This window comes from Prenolepis imparis, unplaced genomic scaffold, assembly GCF_030444845.1.
Source record: "Prenolepis imparis isolate NDT839.2.m4 unplaced genomic scaffold, iyPreImpa1.0 SCAF_8, whole genome shotgun sequence".
NCBI lineage: Eukaryota > Metazoa > Arthropoda > Insecta > Hymenoptera > Formicidae > Prenolepis > Prenolepis imparis.
This window is the reverse complement of record NW_028141166.1, coordinates 13,239,959-13,265,105: the sequence shown is the minus strand read 5'-3', so window position 1 is coordinate 13,265,105 and position 25,147 is coordinate 13,239,959. Positions and strand designations below refer to the sequence as shown.

Sequence of the window (25,147 nt, the reverse complement as noted above, 5' to 3'; positions counted from 1 at the left end):
AGAGATAGAGCTAACTTGGACGCGTGAAGGAAAAGTTACTAGAATGCGCGACAGCGCGCAGATCTTAAAACTAGTTTCTATTTATAAACTCGCTCAAAAATTGTCGAGATATATTTGTATCCATTTGGAAGCAATTTACATAAGGCCTTCGCAAAAATCTCTTCCTTGAATAAATAAAAGAAGATCCATCTCGAGAGGATTAAGAATACTTTTCGCTGTGAGAAAAATGAAACAAAGTCAGAGTGTACGATTTCTTGCATTCTCGCGTCTTTATTAAAATACAAAATACTCTTTATTAAAATACTTACACGCTTAATTAACTTACACGAGTATGTGTAATTAAATTAAATAGACTTAACTCTCTATATTTTTTTTAAAGCGATACGATATACGATTACTCGTTCAAGTCGAGCTTTCGCGCTTCGATCTCGCTGGAAGGACGCTCGGCGTCCTTTTTATAAACACGCGTCGCGACGAACGATCGATTTGCGCCAACGACGCGGAATTTCCTTTCCAGAAGGGGAAGTCCCTTTTCACGATTGATATCATGTTGGTATTTCGCCTTTAACCCCGACACACATAATTTGTTGCGACATCTTGAACGATGTTATATCTCCCAGCAATAAAATATCTTCTCTCAAATGAAGCTGAAGAACATTGATTATTCTCTACATGTTTTCGTACAACGTATAAAGCAATTCAGTCGTATAATCAATTCATATTCTGTTATCGAGCTGAATCTTAATTCGCGATCGATATTTTAAATAAAATATCAATTTTTGTGATGTGAAAAAATGAAAAATATTTATTTTTTTGTAATCTTGAATGCGTAAATAATGGAATAATTTGATATAAAATTACGATATTTTTTTGTATTGCATGAGAGAATGCAGAATGTAAAATAATACGAAAACTTAATTATAAATTAACGCGGATTGATGAATATAGCTTTTGAAAATTCATAAGTACGATATATGTCGATCAATAAATAAAAAAATAATTTGAAAAATTCATCAATTAACACTTTTCTCTCTGGTTATATTTTAATTTTTGTTGTATATATTTTCTTGTGTTTTTTACACGATTTTTTTTATAGATCTTATGTTTATATAAAAATAAACAACGTGTATTTCTAAACATTGATATTAAAACATTAAATTATCTCAAACATTATTCGATTCATCTTGCTGCATTTTTCAGCAACGACATTTAATAAAGAGATAGATTGTCGTTCTAGAAATTGTCTTTCATCACCATATTATCTACTTTATATAATAACCGAACAGAAATGTGCTAAAGATGACTTTGCGATTGATTGAATCGGCTTCTCTGACGTCGAATTTTTCTCATCTTTCCATATCGTCGTCCATCTTGGGTCTTGTCATCACGCATCGACCTCTATAGCAAATCTCTGTCATGTGAGACACCTTCGTGGTAGTTGAGGTTCTGAGGACCTTGCCCAGCATTGTCTGGTTCGCCCTAATCACCGTGCCTGTAGCTCGCCTAATCGATGCTGCTGTTTTCGCGGTCGACGTGGTCGTGGAAGGCTCTGTTATTACGCTCTCTTCGAACGATACCGCCGTATTCGTGGTCGTGTCTGGGCTCAGTGTGGTTGTTTCGAAAATAGCATTCTTCGTCGTCGTCGTCTCGGCGATACTTTGCGCTTCTTCAGGATTAGTCGCGCTCTCTTCAACATTGATACTCTGCGTTGTAAAAATATCTTGCGAAGAGTCAGTCGTGCCGATTATTCGATCTGCTTTTTCAAGAGTTTCATGTTTAGCTTCGACCACTTTCGCTATTTCTTCCTCTTCCTGATTCTCGGCACTCTTCATGCTATCAAAGATGGCCTTTACATAATCGGAGATCGTTTTTGCGTTGGAATCACTCTCGTTTCGAGTGACAACATCGGGGATAGGTGTTGTGAGTTGCAGTTTTAACGTAGATTGTGATTGGTCGAGGGTTAACGGGTATCTTACTTCGCTCCACTTAGTTCTGTGATTCTTCGGGTGAGCGTTATTTTTTTCGATATTTTCTTCGTGTCTCTTTAACGTCATTATATGTTGCTTCCCATTATTGATGGCACTCAATTTCCGTATCTCTTCCTTCGTAGTCGAAGAGTCAGTCAATTCCGCTATGGTATCTTCAATCTCCTTTGAAATTCCTGATCTATCAGGATCGTTCGATGGCAAATTATCCTTTGAACTGAATATTTCGACGTTCTCCAAATTCTGCTCATTTTGGTCTTCTTGAGAATTCTTGTCCCAGTATTCTTTCAAATTTGCTTCCTCTCGCACTTTAATTTCTTCCTGTGACAAACGAGCAGCTTCCTCAGACAATGTCGTTTCTTCAGTATCGTATTTCCATCCGGTTAAACTTTTATTCGCCATCGTAACGCGTTCTTCATCAGTATTCGATGTCAGCGTTGCACTACTCTGCGTGTAGTCTTCCTTCAAAGTCGTCGCTTCGCCACTGTCTGAAGCAACGTACGGCGTCGTCATCGGCGTCGTCGTCGGCGTTAATATCGTCCAATCGGGTGTTTCCGCGGTGATTGATGTAACGCGCGTCGGAATGGAGACCTCGTCATTCTTTAGCATCTCTTCCAAAAAGTCCTGCAGCAGAGATTTCCGCGTCGTCTCTGCGGCAATTGCTGTGGTTGCGATGACCGTCGTCGGTTGGACGGTGGTGAACTTCGAGTCACGGACCGTGTTAGACTTGTATTGATCTTGAACCAGGTTGTTCACTGCGGAGTTGAAATGTTGCGATTCGGCACTGACAAAATCATCTTTATTCACGGGCCTTACCCGCACGCGGACTCTTCTTCTTCGAGTCTGAAAGATTAATTTTCAATTTATTTTTTATTATTTCTTGCATATATCACATAAACGAAGTCATCATAATGTATTATTTCAATTGCGATATTATAATAAATTTTTTGTAATTTACATTTCAGTCAGAGGATCAAAAAAATATATTTGAAATATTTTTATGTCTATATCTCATCTGGATTTTTTATTTATTTATATATTAAATTATTATATAATTTATATGAAATCAGAGAAAATATAATAACTTTGAACTTGTAAATAAAGTGACAATATTTGTCACATAAAGATATATTATTTGATTAATGACAAAATATAAAAAATTAGTGTTTTTAGATATAATATTTTACCTTTCTAGAAAGAGGGTCGGCGATTTTTTTCATCTTCGTATCCTCGTCTGCCTGTTCCATAAAGCTATCTTTTTTGTCTTTCACCTGCGCTTCGACTAACGTTTCCTTATCACTTCGAGTTCGATCTTGAAGTACTGTCGTCGTTACATCCGTCGTGGCATTCAATTTCTCTGTGTGATCCTGCGCATTCGTCTTCATTCCGAAAACAGCGCTATCCATCATTGCGTCCGTGCTGCCGACGTTGTTTGGCGATTTCTGATAGTCGGAGGAAACGACCACCGTTACTCCCGAAGGCGCTTCCGGCTGGGCCGTAATAATCTCGGGCGCTTTTTCCTTTTCCTGATCGTCGCGAATCCGTTCCCTCTTCGACTCGTCAGCAACGCGATTCGAGGCGAAGCTCGGTTGGAACGACGTCTTCGACAGCTTCGTGGACCATTGACTCTCGGCACCGTAAATGTCACCGCTAGAGTGCTCGCGATCCGAATGACTATACTTGCTTGATGGAATTATTCGGCTAGCCAATTGAGTCTGATCGTATTCCTCCCGTTGTGACACCTGCTCCGGCCGATTGCCGAAGTTTAGAATAAATTCCTGAGGTGGATACTGAAAAAATACGCGCGCATGTTACATTTCTGCGGTTCAGAAGAAAGTAAATTGCATCTTTTAAAAAAATATTTTAAAGGAGAAATTCGCTATTTAAAATTAATGTAGCACAACCAATTTTTATATCATAAATTTTAAATGAAAAAAAAAATGATTGAATTTCTTTTGAATTCTCTCTCTATTAATAATATTAATAATATTAATTTTTTTAAAGAGCTACGAGATTAGAGGATTTACTTACGTTTTCGCTATTCTCCTCGTAGAACGGTGTCGGTCGATTCGGCACGTTCTGATTCGGCACGTTGAATTGCGGCACGTCGAAATTGTCATCGTAGAGAGGCTGTTGTCTTGTCACTGGCAGTTGTTGCGGGGTTATTCGAGGATAGTTCTCGTCCAACGGCAATTCGTTGCTTACCTCGAGACCGGATTCCGTGTTCGGGCGTTTCTTTCCCGGACGGCGGATTCTTCCTCGTATTCTCGTCTGTTTCGGTTCATCCGGCTTGGTTTTTGGTTTCACCGTATATACGATATTATCCGGCATCGTCGTTGCAACAGGTACGGTTTCCGTCGTTGTCGTGAATATTTTCGTGGTCGGGTGACGGATCGGAATCTGATTGTATTTCGGACGATTTTTCAAAACGTGAGTTGGGCTCGATTCCACTGCCGCTTCGTCGTTGGATATTATATGCTGTATCTGCGATAGGTTTATTCGCATTTATTAATGCTTCCTGTGTGATATAGCACGTTGAAGGGAAGATTGATGGAGTGTTTCACACAAAAGTTTCATAATATGCTTAGTGAAAAGTGACTTTTGCGTAATATTGAAAACATTGAAAAATTTTAGGTGATTGCCGAGAGAAAGATTGATGAGTTACACAACAAGGTCTCACTACAAAATATTTGAAGAGAGAAGTAATTTTAAAAAAGAAAAAGTTTTTTAAATTATATATATATGTTTTTTAATAAAAAATAAACAGATAATTAACCGATGACAAAATTTTGACAGAATATGATTAATAAATCAAAAATATATATTTTAATTGAATATATATATATATATAATACGCCTTTACAAATTGTAATAGAAATTTGCAAAAAAAGAAAAATTAACTACATCTGTTTTTAATACGTGAGAATTTTACCACGGCTAATTGAAATTTTTAACAATAATCAGTCCTTATTCATTTGAAATTACGATTTAAAATTATAATTTATGTCATAAAGGCAGACAAAGATACAGAAAGAAATTGTGGTTTTTTATAATATTTTTATGTGATTTTTGTGTGAAAAGCTATTGTTTTTCGGTTATATTACTGCTGAGCAGAGCAAATATTCTGCGTAATTAGTGCGGGATCTAATTGAAATATAACAGTTCCTCTCTTGAAACTTAATTAAAAATGATTAGACGTTAAAACTGATTTATGTTTCCAAAACTACGCATTTTTTCTCTACATGCGAAACTACGTACCTCGGATAAAGCGGGTCTATATGTAACTGGCGTTTGGAATCTGTTGTCCACCGGATGCACCGGTTGCACCGGACGGAAGCTCGGCGGCCTTATAAATCCGTAATCGACGTCTTCTTCCTCAGCGCGGGCGGTCGTGCTGCTGGTTGTCGTTGTCGACGGTGTAGTGGTGGCGATCAGCCTCTGCTGCTGAGCGGCGTGTATCTTTATGTATTCGTTACCCTCGGTCTGCACCTGCGATCCATGATGCTGCGGACGCGCGCGCGTCTTCGTCCTCGATCCATCGCGATTTCTGTGACTCGAGCCGCGGCTAGAATCGTGATTCACGACGCTAAAACGAACATACTCGTCCTGAGGACCCCGAGGTCGCGTTTGAATCGCGGAATCCTGATGAGTGCGACCACCTAGTCGACCTCGAACTCGCTGGCGTATTATTACGGGTACCGGAGTGGTCGTGCTGGTCGTCGCGATCTGAAATAAAAACAATTAAAATGATACTTAAATATTACATGAGAAAATATTATATTATTAATATTATATAGAAAAATATCATATATGTAGAAAAATGCATATGTTACTATATATTTAGTATAATGCACACAAAATATAGCAATATTATTTCTATATAGCATTTTATTTTTTTCATATATTTCAATAATAGAATTTTTTAAATGTAAGATTTTAACAATTAATTTTATTATTTGTCGCATCTTCTGCAAAATTTCAATGAAATTTTATTTTGTATATATAATAATGCCTCCGAGAAATGCATTTAATTAAAACATTTAGTAATAATATCAATTAACATACTTTAATAATCGATGCTTCTGTAGAGGGAGTCTGCAGCTCGTAGTCTTCTTGCTTGTTACTCTGTTGAAGCGGAATGAAAATCGGCGATGCATTCGGACCGATTTCGATCTTGCTGTCGTCGATATTGTGGAAAGAATTCTGTCCACCGATGTTATAATCCGGCTGAGTTTGCGCCACATTGACTTCGTAAATGGGGGAATATCGATGTTCCTCGCCGGGTCTGACTCGCGGATCTTCCATAATGGCTAGATTGTAGTTGGCATTTTCCTGATAACGCGAATACTCTTTGTGTCTCTGAGGAATATTCGTCTGGTCTGGTGGTGGATTCTCCTTTGGAACTTGATAATTGAATCCGTTTACCGGAGCCTGCTCGAGTCTCGATTGCTCGAAGGCGCCTTTCTGATCGTACGTGGCATCTTGAGGGCGATTTTGCGGGTAATTTTGACTTCTGGAGTAATCGTCGGACATCAAGGATACGCTGTGCTGTATCTCTCTCAACGGCGGGTAATTCTCAGTTTGCGTGGGAGTGGTCGACGGGTAATTCTCACGGGTATAATCGCTTACCTCCGACGAAGAGGTTTCCTTTTGATGGAGATTAGAGGCGGATCCGCTCGTACGTGAGTACGGATCGGGAGATGCATTGTTTTGCGAATCTCTTTGCATTGAATAGTTCTCGTAGCTGACCGCTTGATGAGTCTGAATCTGAATTTAAAATTTAATTAAAAAATTTACTTATATAAAATATTACCTTGTAAATTTATAAAATTAAATTTTATAAATTTTATAAATTTAATTAAGATAATATTTATGTATTAACGGAAGCTTTATGTTTTCCATTTCTAAGGCATTTTAAAGGCAAAAGAGAGAAGGAAATTAAAAATTAATCGTACCGACTGCGAATTTGGTCGATCTCGATTTCTGTGTTTCTGCGTTCTGGACGCTGGTCTCCTGTATTCTATCGCGTTATATTTCTGCGTGGTCTCTGATATTTTTCCCTTTGTGGGCTCGTAAGTGGTTTCGTGATAATCTTCCGTAGTAGTTGAAAATCTAAATTTAGATCTGTTGTACGATGGTCTTCGGGCTCTATCGGTTTTGTTATTAGGTGTCTGAGTAGTTTTGGGTCTCGTGGGTACGGTTCTGCCCCTGTGTGTGTGCAAAAGTGATCAGATGTACTTCTAATTAACGTCACGTTGAAATTCATGACAAAATTGAAAAATTTTTATTGATGCTGTAAAGACATATTTTAGATGGCATAAAAGAAAGTTTTATGAGAAAATGGAATTTTTACGAGAAAATTTTATCTCCGATGATGCATATCATTTATAGATCCTTGATTTATAAATATAAGAACAATAACTGTGTGCAACAAAACCTGAATAATTTAAGTAAAAAAAAGGAGTTATTTTAAAAAATTGTTATACAAAAAGAATTATAAATTAATAAAATATATAATAAAATTAATAAAATTAATGACATTTTATGTCACATATATACACACACGCATATATTTAAATATGTATGCTTACCTTCCTCGGGGCCTGTATGTCGTGGAGCTTACACGAGCAGTTGTTGTCGTTAACGGCGTGGTTGTCGTTGGTGGTGGCGTCGAAGCGACAGAAAGATTCTCCTCTTGTTTATCCAACAATGAGTTCACTAAGCCCGGCAGATGCGGAGATATCGGCGGTAATTCCGCTGGTAAATTGTATTGTGTTGGTCCAACTGGCGCTCTGACGTCATTGGCATCGTATGATTCATCCAGATTAGCTTGGGAGTGATATTGTTCGGCAGCGTTATATTTCTGCGTCTCTATTTGCTGTTGGGCAAGCTCCTGATTGATGAGCGCCAATTGATGAGGTGTCAGATCTTGCTTCTTTGTGGAAGGATCTTGCGGACTTGCCGTTCCGTCCTGGAAACTCGGCGTGTTAGAATAGGATATCTCTTGTCTATAGCTATCTGTTGTATCGAATTTAGGAGGTTGAGTGATCGATTTGGACTCTTGCTCGTAGTAAGACTGCCTCGGCTTCGTCTTCGTGATCGATTGTTCACCATACGACGTGCTGATCGCGGGGGTCGGTTTATTATCGTAATACTGTCTGAATCTAAATCTGGAACCTGATGAAGGCGACTCGTATTTCGCACTGCTGTGTTCAGGGGAAAAGTTCTGAGCGGTCGAGGATTCGTAAAACGCGGTAGTATCGATGGATCCGCTTTGATCGGCATTGTTGTAAGAATTCGATTCGATCGACGATGTCGGACTAGGATTCTCTTCATCTGCTTGTGCGTTCGATTCCGTGGACGTTTCCGACAGTGTGTTGACGACGACCGAACCGATATGCGGTGCGGGGAACGGGATCTTGGCGTAACCCGGTGGCGGATCGAAGCTCAACGGAGCCACGAAGAAAGGTAGTTTGTCGACCTTGCGCTCCACCCTGTTGTGATCGATCGACGACAGATAGGGAAGGTCGAACTTGGTGTAACCGTAAGGAGGATCCAGGTTCGTCGGACCTACGAAGACCTGCGGAGTGCTGGGACCGACGTTGTCCAGAACAGCGATGGTTTTCGCGTCTTTCAAGATCTTTAAAACATCAGTGACTTTAACGGATTCTAGTTCGGAATTGGAACTGCCCATGTAAACGGAGAGGGGAGGTTGATTAGGCGATGGCGTGGTCGTAACTTCGCGATGGTTCGGTTGTTCCTGGTACTGATTGACTCGTTGACGTTGTCTACCACGGAGCTTCTTGGGCCTGGTGCCGTCAGCGAGATGTTGGCGATGCGGTTGTTCGCGGATCAAAGCTTGCGCGTTATGTTGAAGACCGGTGCCTTCTAAGATCCTTTGCTGTTCCAGTTGCTTTTGTCTCTCTTCGCGCTCTCTGGTTTCTTCCTCACGACGTTTCTCTTCCTTAACTCGAAGTTCAGCGAGTCGTCGTCGTTCGAGTTCCTCCTGCCTCTGCTTTTCTCTTGCTTCGCGGATTCGTTCTAATTCTCGTTGCTTCGCCGCTTCCTCCAATTTTTCCAGCTCTTTCCGCTTCTTCTCGGTTTCCTTCTGCTGTAACAATTCATGTTCTCTCTGGAAAGCCTCCTGTTGCAATCGCGTCTTACGCTCGAGTGCCTTCTGCTCCTCGTTCAATCTGTTGAATTCTTTCACGCGCTCCTCCTTCAGGAATTGCGCCTTCTCTTCCTGCTCTTGTTGAATCTGCTGCAACACCTGTCGCGCGTAGGTTTCTTGATCGGGGGAGAGCAAAGTTTGTTCGACGTTTCTTTGGTTTTCTTGTTGATGATACTGTTGGCGAACGGGATATTGCTTTCTCCCGCGACCCCTTTTTAGTTGGCCTGTTTGCGCCAAAGTTTCTGCTGGAACGTACACCAGTTGAACCTACAAGATATTACAGTTAAAACGTATGTGTCTTTGATTGATGGATTATAAAATTGAATAATTAATATTGAATTTAACGAATTGCAAGTTTAGCTATTTTTTAATATAATTTAGTATAATATTCTTGTATATTATTAATTAATGAGATCATAAATATAAACTTAATATTTTTTGCGTTATATTTATTTCATCGCGCAATGATTATATTAAAATTATATCAATTAGGTATGTAAATCAAAATATGTAAGTAATTATGTATACAATTTAAAAGTCAAAATCAAGATTTTATCTACTTATTTTTTTAAACTCTAAAATTTGATGAAATTAATTACTATTATACATCCAATTTTTATTCAACAATAAGAAATTAGATCAATTTATCGCCTCTTGCTTTGCTCGGTTAATGTGCGCATCTTGTATAATTTATGTACGCTCTAATTCTGTTTGATCCGATGATACTGATAATATTACAGAAATATATAAATAGAAATCGGTCAATGGAACTTGTTAAATCACACAGTTGGAAAGAGAACGAATTATTATATTGTTGATTTTATTTATTTGATTTCATTCTTCTACAAACCTCCTCTTCTTCATCGCTTTCGCTCAAAGGAGACTGCGATAATTCTGGATTCGGTCGTCCTTTCAGATGTTTTCCATGGGGTCTTTGATTTCCTTGTTTTATATAAGTATGAGGTCTTTCTTGCGTGTCATCGTGTTCACCGTGTTGCAGTACTACTTGACTCTGATTAGGCAAGTTCGGTAGTTCTTGATTATCATTCAGATTCTGATGGACTTGTCCCGGTCTTCGATGAAGGAAATTTTGTGCGGAATATACCGGTGGAAGCGCTTCCGAGGATGGTTGTGGCGGGACTAAGACTTCCTGCACTAATTCGGGTGTCGTTTGCAAATTGCCTACGGAACTCGGCGGCAACGCTTGCTTCTCGTCTTCGGTGTCAGGCAAGAACGTCTGGGACTATAAACAAAAATAAAATCAATTAAGAAATAAAGGAAAACCGATTGACATTCTCTATACAAATTTTTAAACCGTCGTTAAATTTAATAAATAATCCGCAGTTAAAAAAAATACACGTAATGAGGAAATCTTCATCATTAACTTTATTGTCTTTCAATTGTTTCTCGTATCAAAAGCTTTTACTATAAATATTTGTTTTTGCTATACAAATATAAATTTTTTTTATATATATTATAAAAGAAAAATAGACTAAATATATAAATTTCTCAATATAGCGAGGAATAATTTACACAAAAAAAAAAGAAATTAGTGATATCAAGTCCTTATAATAATTGTTAATATAATCGAAGTCGAGGTGTTTTACCTGAAGAAGTTGCTGCTGAGCTTTGAGCTGTTGTTGCAACAGTAGGAGCTTTTGAATACTCTCCTGTGTCTTTTGCAGCTGAATCAATTGTTGTTGGTACTGCTGTTGAAGGGCGGGTGGTAACGCGAGTGATTGGATCGGATTCGGTAGATGATGCGTGCCACTGGCTACATGGCTGTTTCCCTCATTGTTCTGTGGCAGTTGAATAGCCCTTGGATTAGCCAGGGGGATCCATTCGCTATTGGAGACTTGTCGTGACCATCGTTCGGCCGCACTTCTGTCGAATTCGCCTAACAACGTTAGGACGATGAACACAGCGGCTGGTGCGAAGCACTTCCGCACAATCTAGAATCAACGTTATCGATTAATTGATCGTGGACGCTAAGCAATTAATTCCACCGACGGCACATACGCTATATTGACGGCGTAAAATTGGTTTGATTGACTTTTCACGATAAATCTAGGTCAACATCGACATCATTTCGTTTGGCGTAATTCATATTTTAAAAATAAACCACTCGTGTGTTACAAGTGTGTTATAGATGCAATTTTGAAATGCAGGTTGAACCGTGTATTTTAGTACACAGTACGTAGAATTATACATTAAATTCTGTCACGAATTATATTGAAATGTTAGATCGTTTAAAATGGACTTAATAGCCGAAAATATAAAGTATTTTTCTGTGCTTGGTTGATAATAAAGGAGTTCTCTCAGGATGTATATCGTGTTATTTTATGCATCAAAGAATAGAACAATAGTACTTTAGAGAGCAACAGACAAAATGTGGTAACAGTGTTTGTGCGGTAAATAACAAGAAACTAACCGCAATCTCACCGCGTCTATAATAATACGAATAAATGAGCGAAGTATATATTTATCATAGACCGATGAGACGGTCACGACTTGGTTTTAATGGAATTTGCGGTTTTATGATACGACACTGTTGCGATAAAGAACCAACTCTATTAATTACTTCCAATATTATTGCCCATACTCCTCAAACATTTCATAAACTTTTGATGTGATTAAAAACCTTTGGATAAATTATTTCTTTCTTGCGAGAAATAATTTCATTCTTTCTATGAAATTTTTAGATCGTCAATTATCATTGACAATAAGATAAGAATATCAAAATTATATATTATAAGTAGTATTTTCTGTTAATGGTCAATACAGATGGAATTTTCATTGAATATTTTTTTCTTATCTCATAAAATTTCATTATAAAATATTTTATTATGAAACAAATTAAATTATATTGATAAAATCTAATTATTATCAGGATTACATCTTTGTTTAATTAGAAAATTACATAAATTTAATTAAAATACTCATATATATATATATATATATCACAACAGGCAGACGAGTAATTATAAAATATTGATAATTATAAATTATTAAAAAATAAAATTGTTATGTTTCTTTGCAATACTGCTCAAAATATACATATATATTCCTATATAGCTTAAATAATAGTAAAGAAAAATTAAGTATTACACTTATATATTTATACATATTTATACTTATACATAAAAAATAGATAAAATATTTTTATGTTTCTAGTATATATATGTAGGAAATGTTCTCATCGTGAGACGTTTTCGATTTCTGATGCAATTCGCGATTGACTTGTTCCACGTACATCGAAAACATTATCGATCGATCGTTCATCTTCAATGGAGATGCAAGTGACGTATATTGTTACATCGAAACAATATACAACGGTTTACAATTGTTCCGATATCTGCTTTCGATACAATTTTCCGTTTCGCTTCTACTTGATTTATCGCACGCGACTTTGCACAGTGCCGTTGCATTAATATTCTTTTTCGTTATATTTTTGCCAGAAAAATCGTCAGACGACAAAATAAATCGACAACAAGCATATCCCGTAATATACTTATGATAGCTCCATCACGATGTCCGGTTTTCAATCGATTTGCAAATTACAAATAAATAATATCAAACTAAATTGCAGTTAAAATAATAGTGCTGTAAGCACATGAATCATTAGACACATTTGCGTGTCGAATTAAAGACAACTTTCATTAAAGTCGCTTTCTATTTGACAACATATATATTTACGCGACTTATATATGCTAATCTAATATATTAAGGAAATTTATTAATGATATATAATTTATTAGATATAAATAATTTAAGTTTTATTAATACTCTCAGATAAAAATAAATAAAATCCAAGATTTCTCTTAGAAAATACGATAAGAATTGATTTGCTTCAATCGTATATATGACCTTAATTAAAATATACAACTTTGTAACTGTATATTTTCACAATCTTGTTTCTATAATTTTGTACATGATATATTTTTCAGGAAATGTCTTCATTAAAGTCGCTTTCTATTTGACAACATATATATTTACGCGACTTATATATGCTAATCTAATATATTAAGGAAAGTTGTTAACGATATATTGTAATTTATTAGATATAAATAATTGAAGTTTTATTAATACTCTAAGAGAAAATAAATAAAATCCAAGATTTCTATTAGAAAATACGATAAGAATTAATTTGCTTCAATCGTATATATGACCTTAATTAAAATATACAACTTTGTAACTGTATATTTTCACAATCTTGTTTCTATAATTTTGTATATGATATATTTTTCAGGAAATATCTCCAGGCGGTATCTCGGGCAACATGGTGCTCCAGTGAATGTAGTCGACCTTCTAGTTATGGACACGGAAAATGTACGCATACGTCACTGCTGTCTGCCTAATGATTTTACATCCTCGAGCATATCAATGAGACTGTCATCACATGTAAGTAAATATGTAAAAGAAATATTTGAACAGCTTTTTTTTTATTATTTGAGCTTTTACGGTGTTATAACCAGTATGTCATCAATGATTATTCGGAGAACAATGGCCGAATTATTCTATTAATATTTCTATCGCGATTAATATTTTTTTCCGCTGATATCGATGTCGTCATCGTTGCAATTATTATCATTCAAAGCTGATATCGTTGTTGTACGTTGCCTGCGAATCGAGAAAATTCTGGAGTGTGACGAAGCTAACGAACTGTGAATCGTATCAAATAGCATACGATTTCTAATAAATGCTTTGAAAACTCTTTACCGGATCTTACGAGATCATAAGTTACGAAGCTTATACAAAAATTGATGGATTACACGAGCAGTTATGTAGAAAGCAAACGCATAACAAAAAAATGAAAAAATTTCAAATAAACTCGAGACACATACTAAATCTATCTATAATAAGATCAAAATGTTTTTTATCGTAAACATAATTTAAAAGTACTTTAACAATACTATAGAATTGCCGTGAAAAATGATATCTTATACTTGCTATCGTATAATCAAAGAATTTATTTGCAAATCACATTTTAAATTGAAAAAATGTGTTTAATAGAAAAAAAGGCTTAAGAATAATTGTGTAATAATTCAGTTGTGTTATTCATGTGCGTCAATGAATTGTAAAACTTATATTCGACATTTATGTGCGTATCGATTTCATTTTATGCATGCTTGAATTTTCAATATGATGTATAATTAATATCTCACAATATCTCGAAAAAATGTTTCGAGTAGCTAGAGCATTTTATCGATACTATCTTATTTCGATATTATCGGTGCAATTAATATGTCTATATAATGATATCATCGAGTACGATGATATCATCCATGGGGTGTAAGTGAGCGATGTGAAGTATTCGCGAGTTTCCTGAATTACAGCGATTTTCGAAAGAGCGTCAGCTTTGCGTGCCACTGACATGATTTTGATTACGAGCCGCGATGCAATTTTCATTACGGAAGATTGCGTGTCGGATACGGCGCGCGATTTTTCTGCTTTCTTCGCGATTCTTTCCAGGCGCATTCCGACCGGTCGTTTTAGAAACGAATCCATCGAGTGTAAAATAACGATGCTATTCGCGTAGACAGGGGGTTCCTCGTCGGAAAGAAAAGAAATCGATCCCGTCCCAGGAACGTCCGTTCGCGCATACTGCGCGTAGCAGCGAAATTCCGACAGAGAATTATACAGTTCGATCGTGTTTTTCGGAAGCAACAAAAAATTTGCTTTCGAGAAAAATAATATAATATTGTAAGTACACGCTGATAATGTGTTAGTGTGCAATTATTAATACAAATATATCGAAAACACGTCATTGAAGTTTGTCGATCGATGCATGCTGACATTATAGGTAAGTACACTCTTCAAGTTTCATTAGTACAATATTTTAGTTTTAATATTGAAAAGTGTACGAAAATATAAATTCTTAATTACGTGATATTTATTCGATGATAAAATATCAATTGTCTAAAAATACATATCTGAAAAAAAGAGAGTGCTGTCTCGAGAAATTCTCGAGAGACATTTTTCCAGCTATACAGTTGAAAATATGGGGTGATGATAGTAGCATAATATCGCAATTCCGTTTTCAATCCTAGTCAATAGCTTCCCACGCGCTCCCAGCTCTGGGACTGAAGCGATCTGATCGTCGAAAGAAATGACTTTCTCTCGACGGAGGAGCGCGTAAAGCATGAGGCGATATACTTCGGTCTCGTTTGAGCTTCGCTCGTAGCATCGCCCAGCCAATTCCACCGGTAATGTGTACAATTATCAATCGTTCGTGTTCGTTGCATGCCGGATCCGGGGACGGCGTTAAAAAGGAGGTCGAACACCTTTCTCTCAACGCGCAAGGAGAAGCTAGCTCGTATCTTCGGAAAAAGGCGCGGTCTCGATATCATCACTTTGGTCCGACATAATGTTGCATTTAATGCTTTAAGAGAAAGAGAGCTTCGCGATAAAGTCAAATTACTACATTGCTACAATCACGAGAACTTTCATACTTTGTTGCATTTTTAAATGTTTATTTAAAAAATCCTTTAAAAATATGTAATATGAAAAAACTGTCTGATATTAAATAATTAATGTTGCATCGAGAGACTAAATAATCGATTGATTCGAGAATTTCAGTTGATATTGTCACTTGGGAAATTAAAAATATCGGTTTAAAAACTATAGAATATATATATATTTTTTTTTTCTTTGCTTGTAAGTTGGCAGTAATATCCTGGAATATTAATTCCATTCTAATACTGTGAATCTTAATAGTATATCTTAATAGTACATCTGTGAAAAGGGGATAGAGAATAAAGATACATCAATTTTTAATTTTATCCTGTAAGTAATTAAAAAAAAGGTCGAATTTTATCTGTGAAAAAGAGATTACAAGGCCGACAGTTTTTTCATTCATACATCCGGATGTGTTTTTTTGTTAAAGTATTACCTAAGTTTTGAAAGCCTCGAAAGCGACATATAGTAACTCGAATGTGAGTGTGCGTAATCAGATCGAATGTACCGTAAAAATGCCATATTCGCGGCCTTCGGAATTTCACGCTCTACTTATACATTTACACTATTCTCTACTTACTCGCAAACTTTCGTTTCTTGGGTTTTGAGAGGGTGCGCGCCACGTCTAAAAGAAATATACTAGCGAATGATATAAAGTTTCGAGTGTTTCTTCTAGATAATCTTTACACGCGAACTCAGAAATAGCACTGTACTTCTCGCAACCGTGACTTATTGTAAAATATATTTCTTTGTGAAAATTATGCATGAGCGCGTTACGCACTCCATGCAAAAAAAAAAAAAATTAAATCAATAATTTTTAATTCTGAGCGTAAAATTATGAATAAAAATTAAAATAGCACAATTTAATAAATCAATTATTTTGAAACAAAAGTTTTTTATGAAAATTTAATTTATAATAGTCTCATTTTCCTTATAATTAACTTACTCGCGAGTATAATAAAAAAGTTATAACTTATTAAAGTGTGGAAATTAAATGCGAAAATTAAAATCTTATTAAATTATTAATATCTTAGAAAATTAAATTCTTGTCTATTAAATTATTTAAGAAAATTACTCTGACACGGCATTTCTATCTTTCTCTCTCTCCCCTTTTCTCTCTTTAAAAATATGCTAAATCATGACATTGTTCAATCTTATTAGAATTTCTAGAGGCTATTGTTCTTTCTGCATGTAACCAACTAGCAGTGAATTTATCTGATGAAGAGTCAGGTGCAATATGCAAAGGCAACAAATAAGGCGATTGTTTTCTTTGAGAAAACCAATGCCTGGACATCCGGGTATGTATGGATTCATTTTCTCTACGGGGAACAATCACGCATTCTGCAGACAGTTTCGTACATTTATACCTCTATTAGAAATACAAATTCATCGTTTTATTTAACTGCGAATAAATATAATATTTTTTTTTTTTCGGGTATAGGAATCGATCTACTTGACCAGTTTCCATCATCGGGGGAATCATCGACAAGTTTCACAGGCTCGATTCGATCGGATCGGTCGACGCCTCGCGGTGTGCCACTTTTATTGTCGCCGACTTTCTTTACGATACTCCACCTTTACTTTCGCCTTCGAATTTTTTTCGGCTCCCACTTCGGGTGCGTTGCACCGAGATTCATTCGCAACGGTTGTTGACTATCGCGGAAGATCGCTTACTCGGTGCGACTTCCTACCATAAAAAGAAAATAAATAGCCTGCCGGAAATGAAGGGGCACAAGTTACGCCCAACGGAAGAACCACGTCGCATAATGTGAGATTTACTTAGTCTAAAGAAAACAAGGATCTTTTATCTGATTGTACGGAATAAATTCTGATGCATTCTTCCGAAGACCCTATTATTTTATTTGAACAAATCTGAAATTCTGAATTAATTCGAATATTATTCAGAAGAGATTACGTCGTCGAGACGTATCGCGCTCAGATAATGACATCGCGAGCTCGTTGAGCAGGATGCGATCGTGAGATTCGCATGGAGAACGATTGCGGAATTAATCGCACGTGAATCGCGATTGCGTGAGTATCGTTCGCACGCTGTGGTGCGAGCTTTTACAACCTACGATGATGATTGACGCGGCATATGGAAGAGGACATAGGGAAGTATTATGACGTAACAAACTTTAACTTCGGCAAATGGATCTTCTCAGTATCTCTGCAACGTTTGTTTGAAGAAGAATTAAAGATAAGATGTAGTTTACCCGAAGAATATGTACATTTGAGAAATTTTACCTCTGCGTATGCCAAATGATTATATTTATAATTTATTATTAAATAATAAATATTTCTTATATCTCTCTCTCTCTCTCTCTCGATAATAAAAATATCTTTTTAAATAGTATAAATAGAATTTAATAAAGTTATGTGTATGTATTACATAAAGTAGTAAATTGAAGTTTTTTCCTCAATGAATACTTGTCTAGAAAGAATTTCTTCTTTTTTTTTTTTTTTTTTTGGCGACACCAAACGAGACTTGGTCGGTGGGTGTCAGCAGCGTGACGCGCAACTTGATCGCGGCAAAACGTAATTAGAGTAGTAGAAATTGCAGATTTTTCCTAGTTTCATTTCGCTCGCGCGAGAGCGGCACGCGATGGAAGTATTAACAAGCCAGAGGCGGAGATTCCTTTTCTTCGCCCGGTTACGTGCCACTTAATGTTAGACTTTTGTCAGCAAATACTTCCGCCTACGGCTGGCCTTTCAGCGTAGGAGGAGATCTTTTCTCTATCCAGCATCATACCCGTTTCGCGGAAACTTTGAAAATACTTTTGCAACTTTACCAGCTTTACTTGGATATTAGTAAAGCCTCGTCTTAGAGGCTTATTTTTCTTCTTTATGTGTCATTAACTGCTTAGAAAACCTTAACATTATTAAAATATCTTAGAATTATGATTATATTAATTATTACCCTGTGATACGACTTAAAGTATAAAATTAAATTTCTCAGAAATTTCTGGTATAAAAAATATTTATCTGCAGAAATAACACTGAACATATTATTATATATATATTAGCAAAACAAAATAATTAGATTTTATATTCAGGAAATATTACGTTAAAAATCATTCTATAAATACGTTTGCTTTAAAACACTCGATGCGACAACGAATTCTCTCAAGATCAAATATGGATGTTTAATTAATTATTAAGCGATGTATGGATTAGTATTATCATTAATTAAACATACAAACGTAATTGGAAAGTTACACGGTATTATGCACACATAATAGATTTGATGCAAAATGAGTCCAATTTAGATAAATAAAGCCATTTGACCTAATTGCGTATAAACATAGGCGTAATGTTTAATTTCATACTAATTTGAGGAATACAAAACCAAATGATTTAATGATTATTATCGAATTATTATTATTATAGATGCAGAGAGAATATATCTCTATGCACAATCAAATATGAATATTTCTGTCCGCCTGTTTAAGTTGGATAAATTTCATAATGGATGCAAGTGAATCGCGAATTTATAGCTCGAGCATTAAATTACGCGATCGGGTGGATTGAACGCAAACTTAGATTTTATTCGATACCATGTAGAAACGACTTGGGAGAAAGGAACCGCTCGTGTAGCCACCTTCTCTCAGCGGAAAATCGAATAATAGACAAAAGTCGCGGGCTCAGTTCGCCGACGGGCACGAAATGCGGGTCAGTATGTGAACAGGCTCTTCATTCCTTATGTCGCAATTCAGAAGGTCGGCGACCGTCCTCCTATCTCGATCCTCTCGATCGCGTCACCGGTTCTTTCTTCTCAATTTATCTTTTTTTTTTTTTTTTTTTTTTCTCTCGATGATGAGCAAATATGATGTGCAAATATCTTCACTTTTTTTTAATACTCACTGACTAGCTATTCTTTTATTAATTGTCATTCGCACAAAAAGTATAATCACAGACACGCTTTAGCAAGTATATTTGTTTAAATATAAAAACTACGAAGACTTGAAGAAATAATTATCTTCTAGAGCAATATGAATTACAAAAAATTCGTTACACATCAAACGCTAATAATTTTTATAAATTAAATTGGATTTTGGAGACTGTTTCTTTTTTTCTCTCTCTTCCTCTCTCTTTATGTGTTGGAACTTTTTACTTTTATATAAAGGATAGTTAATCGAAGTTACACAATCTATCCTATCTTCGCAAGAAACGAGGTCCTAATACTCGAAACGTGCTTTCCTAAGGAAAGGCGTCGACGATCATTATCGATACGTGCAAAATGATATTTCATGTAAGAAGTCGCACTACTTTCTCTTTCCATTTTTCGTGTAATTTGGCGATCCTTAACGCTTTTATATTAGCTCGCCATTCGCTTTGAAACTCTAATTACAATTTTATATGGCTTTCAAGTAATTTTGGTGCCCATTATGTATACATTGTATTGGTCGTTTACTTTATTTTGCAGTACGAAATTCTTTCATTCTCTTTAAATAATAAATTCTGCGTTTAAGCATGAAAGCATGAATATAGGCTATAGTCACGATGATTACTACGCGGAAAAAAAATTATAAATTACACATGACATACGACCCAATTATAGGTGATTGAACGAAATAACAATTTATATCTTTATATGCGTAAGTTTTAAACAAAAAATGCAACGTTTTATTAATATTATCTATAAAAAAATACTTTATTACCTAGTATATAGAGAAATGTTTTCAAATCTCAAGCATTATCGTGCGCTATTAATTACTCGATGAAGTATTTCTTAAGTTGTTTAATAGTCGTAAATTATTTACTGTGAAATTTTACAGTATCGACATACAAAGTGCAAATTAGAAAGCGTAGTAACGCGGGAGACGCATCGACACACTGGTCTATTTTACAATTATCTTGCGTCCGAGATAAAGGAATGCAATCGACGATATTCTGAATTACTTACGCATTGAAAGAGATTCTACGTGAATTTATAAATATTTATGGATAAGTTATACATTGTTTTTTTATTGGAGAATATGGAATAATTGTTAGAGTTTGAAAAACCAGAGAAATATATGAAATATTTTATATTATTCTATTCTTTATATAAATAATTTTGTATTTTTATATTATTTTTTTCTTTAGGATATTTTTAAAATATTTTTTTCAGAAATGATATAAATTTTTTTTTAAATAAACGTGATAAAATACGTTTTAGATAAATTTACGTATAATTATGAGTTTATAAAAAAAAGTCATTTATATCATTTTTTCATTTTTTTTAATAATGAAATTTATTGAAAGTATAATAATACATCAATTAAACGATTTAAATCATGTGTGCGCTGTACATGAAAGGTAAATAGATATATTCACTGTAATGAATAGCAATAATCTATTCGAAGCTATATAGTTGCACGTTTTAGTCTTTTAGCTAGATCGAGCATCGAGAAGAAACGTGACTTTCTACTATTGATAATATTTACGTTTCTGTTAATGGAAGGCTAAATGGAAGGCTTCGACTGAACGCGAGCCATTCATACAAGTTTATACAGAACTAAAATATTATTTTTTCCGTCCAAATTTTTCTTAAAATTGCATAGCGATTTATTTCACTACGAAAGATAAATAATAAAAGTTAATATATCAAATTTAAGAAATTAATATCAAATTCATAAAAATTAATATAAACCTCATTTTATTTTATTACATACTTTATATATTTTGTCCATTATGTGAAGTGAAGAAAAATAATCAACGTTTTTATTCGGCTATATTTTAGAAAAATTTTCGTGAAGCTGATTGTTTCAAGCAATTCGTTGACATTTCTTTTAAGCGTAATACAATTATCGAATTATTATCAACCAACGCATATCAAAATTCATTCGCCAAAGTGAAATATGTCGCATAAAATATAATTTTTCAATACATACACACATATATAATATAATCTTTCAAGATATTCAACGTCCACTATCGACTCTACGTCGATTAAAGTCAGGTACATAAATTATCTATGCTAATAGCTGCGAATGTAGGACTCGAAGATTTTGAACGCAGGCTTTCACGCGCGCGGTCTACCGCAACCCCAACAATATCCCCGAACTCACCATTGTGCAGGGTGTGCTGTACTTCCGCACTGGGTCACCGCAGCACCACCCCTCGACCTACTGCCGGTTCCTCTCGCGCTCTTTCTTCTCTCCTTTTCTCTTTCTCACCTACAAACTCAAGACGATTGCCGCTTTGTTTACTGATCGCGTCCTTTGCACTCGCTCACATCGCACCACTGGCACATGTTCCCCGTGCCGATCTTGTCGGACTTAAATCGGACCCGATTTTCTCCCGTCACTCTCGTATCTGCCTCCGTTTATTTTCCGCGTGCTTGGAGCGAAAATGTCAACGAGCGCGTGCTTTTTTCGTCGACACTGTAGTACACGTGCGGTCTTAGGAACACGAGCAGTTTGAACGGGCTGTCCCAGAATGGACAGGCTATATAGAATCCCCTCCAGACGGAGAACTCGCGGATACCACCGGCGGACCGTGATCCAGGAGAAAGCCTCTCTTTCGATTGGTCCCATGGTATCGCTGCACACTGGATATCATTCTAAAAAAGTATCAATTAGCTCAGATAATTATAATCTTTGTTCTCTATATCAGAATTGATTAAAAACTATGTTCAAATAATTAAAGCTTTTTTTATTTTATTATTTGATTTTTCTTTGAAATATAAGATTTTGATATGTAAAACACTTTGTTGTGTAAAAAAAATGAAGAAAAGTATCGCCTTTTTTTATTAGACACAATCATTTTTCAATCGCGTTCCGTGACATTTATCACACGTGTTCTGATTTCTTTTGCGTGGTGATCCGATTGCAATATGTCGTGCTTGAAACTCAAAGCATGTTTTCTACATCAGGCATACCGAATGCCGACACTGCAATGTATCTATTAGACTGATCGATCTGATCGATCAGAACTGATCGAGTTGATGTAATTTCATCAATTTTTCTATTTGTATTATATATTGATATAAAATTTTACAATATCTCTTAATCTACTCTAATAAAGAGAGTAAATATCTTAAACAAAAAATTGGAGCATACAAAATATTAAACTCATTTTAGACGACAGAGAAGATTTAATCTTATAATTTTGATTTTTACAAATGTTTTAGACATATCAAATTATGTATAGAATTTTGTTACACATTCTATCGCGAATTATAAATAGTTTAGAATAGACTTTATGAGAGAGCCGTAGTTCGCAAGGCGAGCGAGAGAAGTGAGAGGCGAGCGCGAGAGGTGCGCGTGTTACTCGTTCTTATGCAACATCTGATTGGAATCGTGAGTCGGTCAGTTCGAGTTTTACGGAAATATACCCTACGCCGTTACGATCCTCTCGCCCATAGGAAGGAAATGGCGCGAACATCAGGATTAAGAAATCAGCCGCATCAGCGGCTAGAACGTCGTATATATCGTTGGTCCTTTCGTCCGATCCGCGCGCTGCTCCTCTCTCAGGATATTGCATCCGATATTTCGCCGATGTTTGAATAGAAGTTCGGTCGGAGGAAATACGCACGACTCCGTGTAACTTTCGTAATTCTCTGCGAACATCGATTTCTTACTCCGTCTTCCGGCGCTTGAATCAAATTGGTTAATGGGAAAGCAATGTAAATGGTCGCATTATTCATGCCACATTCATTCATCACTAACCATTACTCCAGATTGACGTTGATGATTTAGAAATATCTTGGTGTGTCATGTTTCTGCTAAACTTTTGTGCGCAATAAATTCTGAATGATTTTTCGCGCTCTTTATTGATATGTCGATTAAAGTCGAGTCTCTTTTATGTTATATGACTGGATGAATAATAATTCTAGTGCGTTGTATAATATATTTATTAATTATTATATATTAATTATTATTTATTAATTCTTTTTAAATTTCCAAATTTTTGTACTCATGTTTCTCTTTCTCTCTTTAACTTTCAAGTCTGAAATTTGAATTTGATATTTAATAACTCAAATTCCAGACTGCAATACCAGAAACTTAAAAATCACAACCTACTAAGAATATGTATTTAAATATAATAACATCTCATGCAATATGAAAATGCTTTAGAATCTTTTGTTGTATGAACGTTCTCGTATCGTCTCTGAAATTTATCTGGAATTTATTTCTAGAATTTTGATATAAAGATACTTTCGTAAAAATCGCAAAGGCATAGCACTCTTTGGAAACATATCATTTTAATGTCCTCTTAAGTGATGAGAAATAAGGACAAGCAAGAAAGGTAGAAGGAAGGTGAATTGTCGAATTGAATGACCGGATATACGGGGTGCTGATGATTGCGTGTCTTCAGCATTCGCACGGCCCCCCGATACCGGACACGTTTCATGTTGTTCTGCATAGAACGATCAAAAATACAGTAGTCGATAAATTACTGATCTAATAAGTCGATTTTCATATTAGGCGTATGTTGTATATTTTCCAATAAGCTTTGACAATTAGAAATGTTATTTTAATTAAATTTTGAATTATATTTTTAAATTCTTTATAACTATTGAAATTCGAATATACAGAAACCTTTCACATTTTTTGGTTTAATTTCGCAAGACCGTTTGGCTTCTTTTATTAATTAAAATTCGTTCAATTAATGTATTATATTATAAATGCATAAAGTAAACAAATGGCTGTTACAAAATTGAAAGTGAGAGAAATTTACGGTTTGTTTTGTCGAATCTACGTAAACTTGACAAACAACGAGCACTCGAAGATCTTTACATTATGTCGTTGTTCCACAAATAGCTGTTAAATAGCATAAGCATACGTTGTGAGCAACCTTGAGATACAAATCGCAGTCTATATCAATAGGAAAAATATATAATTTCTCGTAGAAAGTATTCATATTTGCGAGGAAAAGCTGTGAAAGTATAGTATGCCCAGTCAATATATTAGTTTTATTGTATATTCGTTATTACTAGCAAAGAGTTGTAGTGAAGAGGTTAAACTTAGTTGCGAGTTGATTAACAAGTAGAGAAAGAATAAGAAAGAGAAAGAGAGAGAAATCGAGCACGGACAAGCAAATATTATGACTACTATTATCATATAATATTTTTAGAATAACTGAGCTCTCTCTCTCTCTCTCTATATATATATATATATAGATATATATATATATACACTAATGTAAATAACAACTTTAATAAATATAAAGAAAAAATATTTGACATTTATCTAAGCTATCACGGTTACCTAGATTTCCACTTACGATACATTAGGATATTTATACAGATAGATTCATGAATTTATTTAGTAAATTAAGTAGAAAAACAACGTGAACAATTCTTACGCTATTCAATTCTTTAATTAAAAAATGTTTTAATTGCACTTTAGTGTTTTTTTACATTACGTACGCGTGTAATATTATTTATACAGGTAGTGGCATAAAATCTACTCTATATGCGTTCCTTTGAAATGTGATATTCTTAACAAATAATTATTATAGCTTGTTTTGATTAATTAATTTTTACACAAGATTTATTTAAATAAATTCATGAAGAAAGAAAAAACCCTTTTTACGGACACTCTGTATA

General features: G+C 35.3%; 2 protein-coding genes across 3 annotated transcripts in view; one reads left to right on the top strand and one right to left on the bottom strand.

Annotated features, from left to right (window-relative positions):
- Positions 1–25,147, top strand: part of LOC145939553 (uncharacterized) — a 75,662-nt gene that overhangs the window by 4,180 nt on the left and 46,335 nt on the right. For both annotated transcript variants that reach the window (XM_083043952.1, XM_083043954.1), the window contains exon 2: positions 13,406–13,557. The gene's annotated coding sequence lies outside the window, so the exon portion shown is untranslated. The remainder of the gene's footprint in view (positions 1–13,405; positions 13,558–25,147) is intronic.
- Positions 252–22,040, bottom strand: LOC145939544 (uncharacterized). Its single transcript, XM_083043924.1, has 10 exons — positions 21,663–22,040; positions 10,764–11,108; positions 10,007–10,399; positions 7,577–9,423; positions 6,941–7,193; positions 6,051–6,752; positions 5,244–5,711; positions 4,017–4,469; positions 3,173–3,775; positions 252–2,828 (listed from the first exon to the last, which is right to left on the bottom strand). The coding sequence occupies exons 1-10, from the start codon at positions 21,663–21,665 to the stop codon at positions 1,347–1,349; spliced, it is 6,549 nt and encodes a 2,182-aa protein (XP_082900050.1). The 5' UTR covers positions 21,666–22,040; the 3' UTR covers positions 252–1,346.